This window comes from Notamacropus eugenii, chromosome 4 (assembly GCF_028372415.1).
Source record: "Notamacropus eugenii isolate mMacEug1 chromosome 4, mMacEug1.pri_v2, whole genome shotgun sequence".
Lineage (NCBI taxonomy): Eukaryota > Metazoa > Chordata > Mammalia > Diprotodontia > Macropodidae > Notamacropus > Notamacropus eugenii.
In genome coordinates, this window is record NC_092875.1 from 224660414 (window position 1) to 224674608 (window position 14195).

The 14195-nt window shown below is 35.3% G+C and overlaps 1 protein-coding gene across 2 annotated transcripts in view; it reads right to left on the reverse strand.

The window, feature by feature from the left end:
* Positions 1-14195, reverse strand: part of CDH7 (cadherin 7) — a 196077-nt gene that overhangs the window by 97951 nt on the left and 83931 nt on the right. For both annotated transcript variants that reach the window (XM_072604149.1, XM_072604150.1), the window contains exon 5: positions 1918-2085. In XM_072604149.1, coding sequence (XP_072460250.1) covers positions 1918-2085 — 168 coding nt within the window. The remainder of the gene's footprint in view (positions 1-1917; positions 2086-14195) is intronic.

A 14195-nucleotide genomic window follows, 5' to 3' on the forward strand; every position in this document is an offset into this window, starting at 1 on the left:
AAAAAATCTTGCTTTATTTGGCTTTAATAAATAACGAAGCACCCATTAAGCAGAGAAGATTCATATTACCATGGTCAAACATTACAATGGAAACTAGACAAGTACTAAATGTCAACTCATGCTATTCTAGCCTTAGAGGAAAAAAAAGAAACACTTATGTCTATAATGGGAACCAAGACTGTGAAATCATTTTTTATTTCAACATGTAAAAGCCCCCAGTAACATCATTAAAGGTTAAGTTCTGGGTTTCTTTTTCCAACACTGATAGTAGGTGATTGGGTATTTATAAATATTTTGTAATGGCATAGAATTTGACTTTATCTTAAAGAACATTTCTTTCTTGAGTAGAAAAAAGCAGCAAAGGAATTATATGAAGGGTTGGTGGAACAATGAGCAAGGCTAGGGATGGCAGGTTCTGGAAAATGAGATTTCTTCAAGGTTTCTTTGTTCAAAGTTAACTTTGAAGAACTATGTGAATCCAACCTTATTCCTCCTCTCTTTGCACCAAGTCATTTTAGAGTCTATATTTTGTTCTAACTTCTCTTAACAACTTAAAGAAATACTACAAAAAGGTACAGAAAAAATGAATGATATGACTACCCATCTCCCTCCCCAAAGTCGCCACCTCTAATGAGAGAGAGAGAGAGAGAGAGAGAGAGAGAGAGAGAGGGAGAGTGTGTGTGTGTGTGTGTGTGTGTGTGTGTGTGTGTGTGTGTGTGTGTATGTCCTTTCCTTGGTTCAGTCAAATGCTGCCCTGTTCAAAGGTAGTAAATTGAGGGCATACAGTTTTCTGGATTTTAGATTGATTTCTTTTGAAACACTGAATGTGCAAGAAAAATGTGGTTGAAATGCTGAAAGAATATGCAGTATGCATGCACAAGTAAACAAATATGTGAAATATAAAATAAAAAAACTAAATATTAATCTCAGTACATTTGTACTTGTGTCTTAAAATAAGTCATTCATTGCTCCATACATAGTTTTTTTCTAAAATGAAGTTTAATTGCATTATTTAAAGAACCCTACAATATACAGAACATGATAATGAAACTAGTATGAAAATGAAACTATCCATAATAGAAGAAACTGTATTTAATTCAAGTAAAGTACAATATCTTCCACTAATGTCTGATACGAATGTGGCCTTATTATTTGGGCAAGGACTCCTAGATTTGGAAGACTATGTCAGTGGAGTACAAGCTCTAGCAGATTCTATCAAGCTGGAAGGTTTTGAATATGGACTCAAAGATGGATAATGTTTTTGTGTCCAAGAACTACCCTAGTGAATTTCACAAAAAGTTCCTCAATGTCCTCCTCCCCTAACCTTACCCTGCAGAGAACTCTATTTAACCAGTGGTAAAAAAGCTTATGCTCTGTACCATATAATAATAGATGTGTCCAAAATTTGCCTATCTATGAAAATTTAAAACGAAATTTCTCAAATTTTCTACTAGCTTTAAATTTTTAATTATATGATTATCTAGACCAGGGGAGGGAAACCTGCTACCTCAAGACCACATGTGGCCTTCTAGGTCCTCAGGAGTGGTCCTTTAACTGAATCTAAACTTCACAGAACAAATCTGCTTAATAAAAAGGATTTGTTCTGTAAAACTTGGACTCAGTCCAAAGGCCACATCCAAAGACCTAGAAGGCTACATGTAGCCTCAAGGCTGCAAGTTCCCCACCCCGAAGCAGAGTGTCTCTAAAGCCTGTATCATCATTAACTTGGATCTAAATATTCATGTTACCAGTAAAAGCACAATTCCAGCACAAAAAGCTAGCAATAATTCTGGTGACATTAAGAGCACAGGAGGGCATTAACATATTTCTTTCAGATATCCCATTGCACATTCATCTTAAAACAAAGATTGTTGATGCAAAGATACTGCACTTGCATTGCTTAGTAAAGTATCTTACTTCTTGGAAAGCGGGGTGGATTATCGTTGACATCAGTAAGGGTGACTGTGACAGACGTAGTCCCTGATAGTCCTCCATTTTGACCAACCATATCCTTTGCTTGAATTACAAGCAAATACTGGTCTTTAGCCTCTCTATCCATGTTGGGAAGAGCAGTCTTGATGACACCTGGAAAATTTCAAACCCCAGTAAAATAAACTCAGATAATTACATTTATAACTAACAGTATTTGTACACAAGAACTAAGTCCTTCTTGTTCTTTTAAAAAAAAATCCTAATTATCCAGCATTTCTAGAATACACAATATTTTATATTAATTAGCCCTTTCCCCTCAATGTGTTTATATCTGTTTTGCACATATTTTATATCTACTTATTTAAATATGTAGTGTCTTCTCTAATAGAATATAACCTCCTTGAGGGAAGGGACTGTTTCATTTTAATTTCATTTCATTCATGATATTTTTCATTTCACAATCTTTGTATGCTTGAAATAAAGCACAATACTTGGAACACAGTAAGCACTTAAAATCTTCTTGGTCAATTGATCTCATTTGAGCCTTACAACAACCCTCTGAGGTAGTTTCTACAGGTCTTATTAGCTCCAATTTTGCATGTCAGAAAAGTTACTTGATGTTCCAATAGTCTCAAAAGAATTAGAATTTGAACACGGTTCTTCATGACTGCATATCTAGTACTAAAGATGTAAAGAACTATATGAACGTAAACAAGTCAGTAATATTGATTTGCCTTTTCAATTGAGAATTTAGAGACAAAAAAGATGAACTTCTGATAATACTAAAGACTGACACTCTCAATATATAACTTATGACATTCTGAATACAGAGCAGAGAAATTTTAGTTTGGAAATTTTCATTGACAGCATTTTGTTGCAGTGAAAGGGAATATTGGTATCCATATCCACCCAATTACGTGCTCGTTTACCCTTTCTTATAGAGCACCACTAGGCAATAAATCATCTTGCAGAGTGATTTGACTTAAAGTCACCTTCAATGGCCAGATACATTATGTGTCGTATCAAATGGTAAAATATTTGCTTACTGTTCTTCTGGAAAGAAATTAAATTAACAAGTAGAAAAGTATATCTAACATTGATTTCTAAGTTAGATCTGAAAGGATTCAATAATTGTTATTACATAAGCATTCATCACTTTGATATCTCAGTCAATATGGGAAATAAGCACAATCTTGGTCTTTCATTTAATATCATATTAATCCAACAGACATATGGTCAAAAGCCAAATGACTGTAATAATCTTCCATTTTGGGGGGTCATCTACAGGAGCCCAAAGTAGGCACCACTGCTCTGAACTTCTAGAAATCTAGAACATCTAGAAATTTCTAGATGTTCACAGAAAGAAAAGCTAATTATTTCAAATGATGAACAGTGCTGTCTTCAGAAATATAAAAATTATGTCATGGAATATACGCAATGCACACAGCAGCCAAACAGTTGCTATAAAAGCCATATCTACCACTTGTGTTACCTTCTTGGAAGGTAGTTTCTAGTGAGATTTTCTTTTCCAGTGAATTTGATTTAAATATAAATGGCATGCTTATCAAATTTTCATGTAATATACAGCTGGGAGGGATAGTAAACATGGTACAAGATAAATTCAGGATACAAAAAAAAAATCTTGACAGGCTTAAAACCATAAACAAGCTGAACCTAATAAAGATGTCATTTAATACAGATGAATGTACATTTTAACACTTGGGTTCAAAAAATCAATTTTATTGCTGCAATATGGTGAAAGGAAAGCTATAAACATTTTGTATGAAGAAAGCTGAATCAATGGCAGGACAGTAGTCAAAATAATGAATGGAATCCTATGCTAATTGGAGACCCATCATGTATAGAACATAGGAAAGGACAGAGTTCTGCCAGGCTCAGACTACATCTGTAACATTATGCTCAGTTCTGGAAACTACCGTTTATTTAAGACGGACATTGATAAGCTGGCGAGTGTCAAGAGATAAGGAGGGTCTAAACCACTCCATATAAGAGTCTATTGAATAGAGAATTTTAGCTAAAAGAAGAGGTTTGGGAATGGGGGAAGAGTAATGATAGTTGTCATAGCATATATGAGGGACTGTCTGGTAAAAAAAAAGAAAAAGAAGATCAATGCCATCCTTAGTTCCAAAAGAAAGAATGAGCAGTAATGAACAGAAATTGCAGAGGGAGATTTAGGTTCAATGCAAAGAAACCTTACTAATAACTAAAGCTATTCAAAAGTAGAATAGGTTATCACCTTTTCCCTGTAGGTTTTCCCAATGAGCATGGATGACTACTTATTGGGGATGTCATAGAGGGCACTGTTTGACTAGATGTCTCCCTATAGGAAGTCCCTTGCAACTCAAAGATCCTGAATTCTGTGATCCTGGTATCACTTGGAGTGGCTGACAGAGCATTGTACACTTAGTGAACCTTCAACAAATGGTGAATGAATAACAGGTAAAGTCTATTCCCTTGTTTCATGTCAGTGATCATTGTTCATTGCTGCAAAATGGTCCTTCATGGGAAATAGGGTGAAGAAAGAGAAATGCTTTCATTAATTTAATTTAAGAACTATGCTGATTATTTCCTCCTGATTTCTGATCTCAAATAATGCACAGCATTCTGAGCCACCCAATCCTTATTTTTGAGAACATTGCATATTACATGCATATCAGTGGGGGAAAAAATCAGCCATCTAAATTTTGAAAATCACCTACTCAGTTAAACAAATATGAAATGCAAAAAGAAAAAAAATCAGAACATTTCTACTTTTATATTTAAATAAAAATATTCATTGAAGCTACAGTTTATTTTTTTTAAATAAAACTTATTTGAATCAAACTATAAAGATCTTCACAATCTAAATGACAATCAAATGACAGCTCTGATCTGAGGAAGGGCTTAAGCATCAATCACTTATTTCAAAACACTCTGCAATCCTATGCCTTTGCTACAATTACTCAAATAGAGGGACAATGGGAGTACACTACAGTTAGATTCATTTGGGCATCTGAACACTGTAATTTAGCTTTGAAACAATGCAGGCAAAACCCCCAAGAACAAACAGCAACACATATATGTTTAATCCTATTGATATATTCCCTCTCCTCCAAAAAAGTCTTCCCAAAATCAAGGTTATTCTATGAATATTTCATACTTGGTATTTAGTACAGCTGCTAGCACTGATTTCAAGAGAAATATGGATTGACTTCTTCAGTACACATTGTCACCAAAGGAAGAAATATAAATATCCTGAATACAGGATAGGGGCTTTGGGACCTATGCCTTTTCATCTCCAATTTGTGAATACTAAGCAGCTGTTTTATTTATTTTCAGTTTCTAAATATTACATATTCTTAGGCTAGAACATTTGGTTAGTGGAAAGATCTGTTATGTAGACAACTGAATTTATTAAAACAACAAACTACCAAATTAGAGAGATTTTCTACTCATCAAGTTTTAATTTTTAATTTCCATTCACTTTTCCCTCATCATCATTCCCTTCTAAAGTAGGACTTCATAAGTGAGCCATCATCGTTGCAAGTTCATTATTATGGAAAGAGAAGGCTATAGCTCTCAACTAATCAAGAAAGTAAACAGCACAGTCAGCCTCCAAAGGTTTTGTTTAATGGTGCTATCTCTGACAGGAGATAGAATTATTAGGACAGAATTATTTTTATGCAAGTTAAACACTTGAATGTAAACCTTTAATTTTCTCTCCATAAGTGATGTAGCAAATCAAACCTTTTTCTGAAGTAAAAAGTACCACTGAAAATTCAGGTGGCAAAGTGAATATGTAAACAGTCATTCTGTTTAACATATTTTTGACAAGGATAAGGCTGTTGGCAGAAAATGGTTATATGACCAAAGAAATTCAGCTATGACATATTTCTAGGTCTACGTTGCATACTTCCTTTTTTTTCTACTTGAGTATTAAAAAGCATGAAATTTAGAAGTAGGAATTAATCAACTATTTGATGAAAAAAGTTTTGTCATCGATTTATATATGTACGGTTCAAAGTACAGAGTAGTGCAAATGAGAGGTGACTGCTCTGTGCATTGATAGGGATCAAATCTCTTATCACCATTTCTCTAAAGGATCTGTAGAGAACTTACTGAAGTCAATGATATAATTTGAATACATCAGTACATGTAGAGTCACTGTTAGAAAAGCATTCTGAGAATGATTTAAGAATTTATACTTAGGACAAAACTATAGAATTTTTTATTTAGTTATTCACTACTGGATAAAACACTAACATACAGATCACAGGACATGGTAGAGAAATATCTATAATCCATGCTATTAAAAATATAATACTAAATAGAAATACAAGTATTATCATGATTCCTCATCAGTGGTCTGATGAGGATACATATCAGGTATGAACAGGATTTTCACATGATTTTCTGGTATACTAAAATTATGTAGCATAAAATTGCTACAGTGCTATGCAAGTGGCATTTGGGTGTTCAAGTTTGGCACAGGAGTTTCACAAGTCATGGCATGGATGACAATCTCTGGAGCATCTCTGCTCACAAAGTTAAAGCAGAAGTGAGCAAAGCTCTAGGTAATTTTGGTGGAATATAGGTTCTGATGACTGAACACTAATGCTGTAGTGCTCTATAATATTTTCTGTGAGTATGGGCTGGTTCTAGAAATCTAAATAGCTTTCTCTGAAGAGACCAATCACAAAATGCTCTGGAAACATATTTGTACACATATCAGTGCAAAGTAATTTTGTGGGATAGGAGGCAGTAGTAGTTAGGAGTATCAAGAAAGGCCAAATTTAGGAAGTGATATTTTGACTAAACCTTGAAGTAAGGTTTTTAAGAGGCAGAGGAGTGAACTCATTGTAGGCATGTGGAGACTATGCAAAGGCTGAAGGGCATGAGGTAAAATTCTGTATGTGAGGAACAGCAAATAGACTAGCTTGCATGGAATATGGAGTGCATAAAAAGAAACAATGAATAACATGACTGAAAAAGTAGGAAAGAGACATTATAAAGGGCTTTAAATGCTCAACAGAGTTTATATTTTGGTCCTACACCATAGGTAACCATTGGAGCTTTTTGAGAAGGTGAGTGACATGGTATGGCCTATATTTTAAGAATATAACTTTGTTAGCTATGAATTAGAAAATGGAGAGGCTTGTGGGGAGGAAATTAAACAGAAGACTATTTGCAAAAGTCCAGATAAGAGATAAAGATCTGAACTAAGCTTATGGTCATGCAACTAGAGAGCAAAAGACCAATGGACAGGTACAAATGTAACGGTGTAGTAGCAACTGATTGGATAAAGGGAGCTAAGTCAAGGATTACTTTGAAATTGCTTATATGGGGATTCCCACTTTTCCCTCTGGAGTCACACAGAACAAATACTATGTATATGATATTTCCTTACTTCTATTTCTGAATGACTTACCTTCCTCTAGTCTTTCAAACTTAAAACCAATATAAACCTAGAAAAAGCTGTTTGTAGTGGCTCTATGTCAGAATGTCTCACTCAAACATAACTCTAGTCATTTTCCTTTGTTTACCCTCTTTACCACCAGTTTCCCATCCTCTGGAGTTGCCTCAGAAGCACAGGGGCTCAAAAACCAGCATAACATTCTGAATTATCAGATAGTTGGTGTGTACCTGATTTTGCATATACCAAGTTACAAGGATTTTGTACAAATGCATATTGAAATTAATTGAACTGAATTTATTTGATTGGAATAATCCAGCTATACCAAAAAGTGCAATGAATTTGGCTCCAAGGCAAATCTGGTCTGTCATACTACCTTTCTGATAAACTATATGAAAATTTGTTCACAGGTTTAAGAATATAGCAACTAAGCATTAGCCATTGTTCTTTTATTTTATCAAAATTAATGTTATTATAGCAATGCCTTTTAAGGAAGAATATGTTGTCTGTGCACTTGTGTTTAAGACCAGGAGGTATGACTTATGCCACACTGATAAGGAAAATATGTATTTGCACAAATACAGCATTAGTAGCAGTGTAGTAGTAGTAAACGTTAAATATGTTTATTATCAATATTAATATCGACACTGAATTGATAAGAAATATTAAACATGGCATGAGTCATATGTTAATACCACAGAAATACTCTCTATTTCATAAATAAACCTCATGGTATGTTTAGAGGACACAGATAAAAGTTACATAGGATAGAGAGGCATGGATGGCTTTTTAGGAGTACCTGGAATAGGAAGATTAGAGAGTTAAGTATCTATAGATTAGAGAGCTACAAAGTATCCAGCGTTACCTGCGCTTTCACTTAAATAGGCAATTTACAGGAAAGAAACCATCAATAGCTGCTCTGCAACTTACAGTCTCAGAAAATTTCCTAAAGTACTAAGACATTAAGTGACTTGCCATAGGTCACAGGGCAATGAGATGCAAGCTCAGGTCTGCCTGAAACTGAAATCACTTTCTATCCTCTGTGCCATGCTGACTCCCATAGGTAGATAATTAGGTAGACTGACTGATCAATCCACTCACCTTTGGAACTTTGACTCTGGAACTGAATCAGAGGATAAACTCTCAAAGCTCACTCTATCTAGGCAATTCCAGACCAGCCAGAGCATGCTTCGCATCCCATCTAGCCATCCATATATCTACATATTTTTGCCACTCCCCTTGCCTCTGAGCAGCCATCCAACCCCATGTATTTTTACCAGTCCCCTTGCCATCCCACTCTCTACCTCTTACTCTGAGGAACATCATCAAATCAAAACTACATATTACTTCAGGAAAGGGTGTGTAGACACACTTCCCTAGTGCTCCACTCATCATCTCTGAAATTTTTAGGAGAAAACAGCTTGCTTGGATCATTCTTCCATGCATACTGACTTTCTCTAAAACAAAGTAAACTCCCCAGAAGGACAGAGCCCAGCTTTTGCACTAATATTCCCAGTATTTTGCACAGTTCTTGGGACACAGTAACCAATAAATGCTATTCATTCAACCATCAATTCATTAATTTATAGCAAAACATATCTACAACTTTAATATGCTTCTTTAAGATTTATGGAGCATTTTATACACATTTTATTTTGCATACAACCTAACAACAACATTGTAAGATAGGCACCATTTTACACAGAAAGAAACTGAGGCTAAGAGAGGATTTACCCAGAGTTATACACATTGTCTGTAAGAAAATGTCACAAGACCTAAGTTGTATCCTCAGTGGTAACATGTTCACCCATGAATTCTCTCTTAAAGCAAGAAAGAACAAGTTAATAAAGGATATTGCCCAGTACACTGAATGAAATCTTCATACCTGTAAAAACTACATGGGTGTTGTTTCTTAGTCATGATAATCACAACACTTCATTCCAGGAAGAGAAACAATAAAGATTAAGTCAATCATTAATTACTTCTTATCTATTAAAACCTACAATTCGCTTCAGACCTTCACCTCCTTTTAGACTCAAGATAGGAAAAAAAAAAACTGGCACTGAGGTAGATGATGCATTATAAAACAATAATGAACATTAATTTACAAATCAAAAAACATCCCTATCAATACAAGGCACCATGTATACTCTTATTACAGAATTTTAGAGTTGAAGCTTAGTGGCTGTCTAGTGCAAATCATACTTGAAAAGGAATCATCTCTACAACACAGTTGATAAGCAGACTTGCAATTTGTCTTTGAAGATTAGCAAAGGGGGAAGGGATATAAGAGAAGGAAGTTTTTAGTAACATCAAATTTAAATTTGTCTCTTTGTAACTTCTATCCCTTCACCTACTTTTGTACTCTGGGTCTGAAGAGAATAAGGCCAAAGGCTACTCTACTTGACAGCAATTCAAGTTCTTGAATATATTTGAAGAATCATTTGAATGATTCTCATAGAACCTGAATCCAAGGCCTTTTGCTCTGTTTTGGACAGTCTGCAGTTTATAAATGTTCCTGTTAAAACATGGCAGCAAGAACTGAAAAGAACACTTCAGATGAGGTCTGATGAGGACAAAGTACAATGGGGACCATCACCTCCCTATTCCTAGTGGAATACTGAGAACATTTTTTTAAATTGGGGAATTTATGGAAGAATCATCAACAAGAGTGTGTATAATAGGAAAGTATGGATAATTTGCAATTTGTACTGATAGAGGAAATCTCCACATCACTGAGCTCATATATCAACTAGAATATCAAAGTTGAATATCTATTTAAAGCTGAGATCAGATAATGCATTAGTGCTCCATATTTTCTTTAGAAAAAAGGATATGTATATATTTTTCCTCCTTAATATATTTAAATTGCCATATGATTTTTGTACTAAAGTCTTAAATACAAATACTAGATACTCATATATATACGTACATATATTTGAATTAGTGAATCTTGGTGCTCATGAATTCATAAATCTAGAAGAGTGACAAAAGTTTTGTTTTTCCTCTGCACATCAACTATAACCAAAATAAGATACTCATAAGCTCTAGTGTATGTTAATATATGTACATAATACATGGAAATGATGATACTTAGCCTAGAAAAGATGAAATGTGGTGGGAGCTGAGAGATGAGAGAGTAGTCTTTAAGGATTTTATAGACTGTTACATAGAAAAGAGATTTAACTTGTTCTGCTTTTCCCCAGAGAGCAAAAAAGGAGTAATGGACATATGTTGCAAAAAGTCACATTTTGATTTGCTGCAAGGAAAACATCCTAACTACAAAAGTTATGCAAAAGTGAAGAGGATTGTTTTAGGAGACCAAGAATCCAGTCTCATTAGAGATCTTTGTTGTGAACACTGTAGAGAGAACTCCTTTCTCCTTATGAGGTGAATTACATGTACGCTAACTAAAGTCCCTTCCAAACCTGAAATTCTGCCTGTGTCTGTCTCTATGTAACATGGGCAGGGGAAGCAAAAACAAAACAAAACAAAACAAAACAACAGTACTTCCATTCTGTTATGATAAAATAATGTTTAGAAGTGAATTTCTATATTAATTTTATGCACAAAACTAATCATATTCAATTAAGTACTTTAGACTTAGAACTGTTTACTTCCCATATTGGTTTTTGGATGTTGAAACTGTATTGTTGTCATTTGCTCATTTCAATTGGGTCTATCTGTGATCCCATTTGGGTTTTTCTTGGCATGATTTGCCATTTCCTTCTGCAGCTTATTTTACAGATGAGGAAATTGAGGAAAACTGGGTTAAATAACTTTCCCAAGATGACAAAACAAGTAAGCTTCAAGGCCGAATTTGAACTCAGATTTTCCTTACTCTAGATTTACTTACCCTAGACTATACTTTATATATTACCTAGTACCACCTAGCTGCCCTAAGCCTTTATGCCCAGGTTAGAAATAAAGTTGTCATTCATAGGCATGATCATTCATATATCAGCATATAAGTTTTGCTCTGTTTCTGTTCTGATTGTTTCATTCTTCCCTAGGCAGTGGGCTCACCATATTTGTGCCACAGTCAGCGGGAACACCCAACAGACTACCTAGTGCAAGTGATCTACCAGTCTTAGTCTCCGGGTAGCCATTTCCTATAGTTCTTAAAGAACAGAGGTTTATCCTTAGGAATTAATAAGTGTCTGAAATGGTTCAGGGGTGGGGAACCCGCAACTCTGAGGCTGTGTATATCCCTCTAGGTCCTCAAGTGCAGCCCTTTGACTAAATCCAAATAATTCTATGAAGTTTGGATTCAGTCAAAGGGTGGTACTTGAAGGCCTAGAGGGCTACATGTAGCCTCGAGGCTGCAGGTTCCCCACCCCTGGTTTAGGTGAAGACAAACTATATGTAAGGGGATACACTTCTGAAGATTTCTTCAAATGTTAGAGCTAACATTCAAATGCTTTGTCATTATGAGCTGATTTATCCTAGAATGTCAAAATAATCAAAGAACATTATTTTTTGCGTGTAACTCATTTTTATTTCTATAGATAGTGAAACTGAGGCAGAAAGGGAAATAGTTTGCCTCTGGCCACTCAACTTGTGAGCAGTAATAGCACAGATGTAATTTGTAGTATGTTGTGATTTGAACACTGTAGTACATGAAGGAAAACTTACAAAGCACATAGGAATACTAGTAACATGAAAATGATAACTTGGTCCTGTTTATATGTAATCTTCATTTAATGGATTTTCAGGTATGATATTCTCCCATGTCATTGTTTCTCTCTTAGCTTGTAGCCCATAGGTTTTGAAATGTAGGAAATAATATTATTTTTCACATAAGTAAGAACCAGATTAACAACATGTAAGAAAGATGAACAGGAAGCTGATTTACAAGCTCTCTGTCTCCTTTGGGATTTCCAACTTTCAATGTGTTTCAGGGGAAAAAGTACAGTTTCTTTATGTTTTGTTTCGTTTTTTCCTTTCTGCCAAAATATGCATTTTCCAATGCATATTGGAATACATAATACTGTGTATTATCAAAATAGCATAAGGCATAAGAAGAGTAAATTTAACATGCACTAATGCCAATAGAGAGATAAGACTCAATGGTTATAGGGACTTCAAGCTATCAATGTCTCTCTTCCCTTCTGAGCTTCTACCACCCTCCCCACCCCACCACACAGTCTGGTACTATCATTCATAAGCTCACAGATTCAAAGGTGGAAAGGGCCCTAGAGGTCATCCAGTCCAAGCCCCTAATTTTACAGATGAGGAGACTAAGGACTAGAAGTTTCACCAACTTGCCCAAAGTCACCCAGCTAGTAAATGACTGAGCCAGAATTTGAACTCAGGCTCTGTGACTCTGTGTTCAACACTCTTTTCATCATGTTTCACCCACTTTCCAACTTATGATTGAAGGGCAAAGATGATACTGTGACATTTAAAAAGTTTGAGAGACGTAATTTCTAGGTAATTAGTCACTTTATTAATAATGCTAGCATTTTTTTAATAAAGGAAATCAGTGATACTCCTGAACACCAAAGACCTTCAAGGTGATGGGCTCAGAACTTATATGACATATTCCTTAGGGTGGAAATCAACTCTAATTGGTTAAAAATTAAAGAGAAAATGAATATTACAATGAAATGTGGGTTCAATCTAGTAAGGATCTTGGCTAGGGTAAGTGACTTGGATAACTCAAGTCTTAGACAAAGACACTTAGCAATTTCCATATCACTTGTCTGACAAGAGAGAATCCACATTTTCTCAGACCTATTTGAGTAAACGCAATAAGCAGAAATCTACCCATTCACCTAAACTTAGAATTTCTTTTAAATCTTAGCCTGGGTAAGTCTTTGCCCAAGATTTTCCACACTGGTTGATTTCTGAATGAGGAAGTGGAATAGGGGAAAACCCTTGGTCCTAATTCAATAATTAGTTATTAAATACAAGAGGGAAATAATCAATATCCAAATGGCTTAATTGCCAAAATGTTACAGGATAATGTACCTTCTGTGGTGAGATGAAGATCTTAAAGCAGTAGTAAAATGCTTTAGCCAAGAAATGTTGAAAAGCCATTGCAAAGCATACCATTGAAATCATTACTAGCCACAAAATTGTGAAAGCTTTATAATTTTTACATGTTATTTGGTGACTGGTTATACAATTCCTGGGAGTGAAATTTCTTGATAAAACTGTCAGAAGCTTTTCAATGTCAAGCTGTGCTAAAAAAGGAGTGATATATAGGGAAAAGGTGGGTGTTTAGATTTAGGTGCTTTTGATCTATCATTAAATATATCACCAAAACACCCTTTACATTCATATTATTCACATTTTAAATCTACTTCTTTCACTGCCTCTAAGTTCACTTATCTAGAACTGTTTCTCCCTGCAATTCCACCCATGTGATTCACAACTTTCACTGTTGAATAGATATTAAGAACATGTTGTTGCCTATGTAAAAATCTCAGGACACATGAATTTAGTGAAATTCACTAAGTGGTGAATTAGTGAATTTTACAAGTAAGCTACACAACCGTTTTGTTTTTTCAATCCTTACAGGGCAGTTATGTGTGTTCATCCTTTGTTGTCGAAGAAGACCATGCCATCAGAGAAATAATGACATGACTTGCACTTGACTTTGTTTTGAGTGAAGGAGGCTGTGCAGCTCACCAGTCTCACTTCTCCTCCAGAGCCATCTGAATCCAGTGACCAGATACTCATCAGGATGACTGGAGATGACCCAGGATGAGGTAATTAGGGTTAAGTGATTTGCCCAAGGTCACACAGCTAGTGAGTGTCAAGTGCCCCACAGTTAGGTGGTGCAGTGGATAGAGCACTGGCCCTGGAGTCAAGAGGACCTGAGTTCAAATTCAGCCTCAGACAC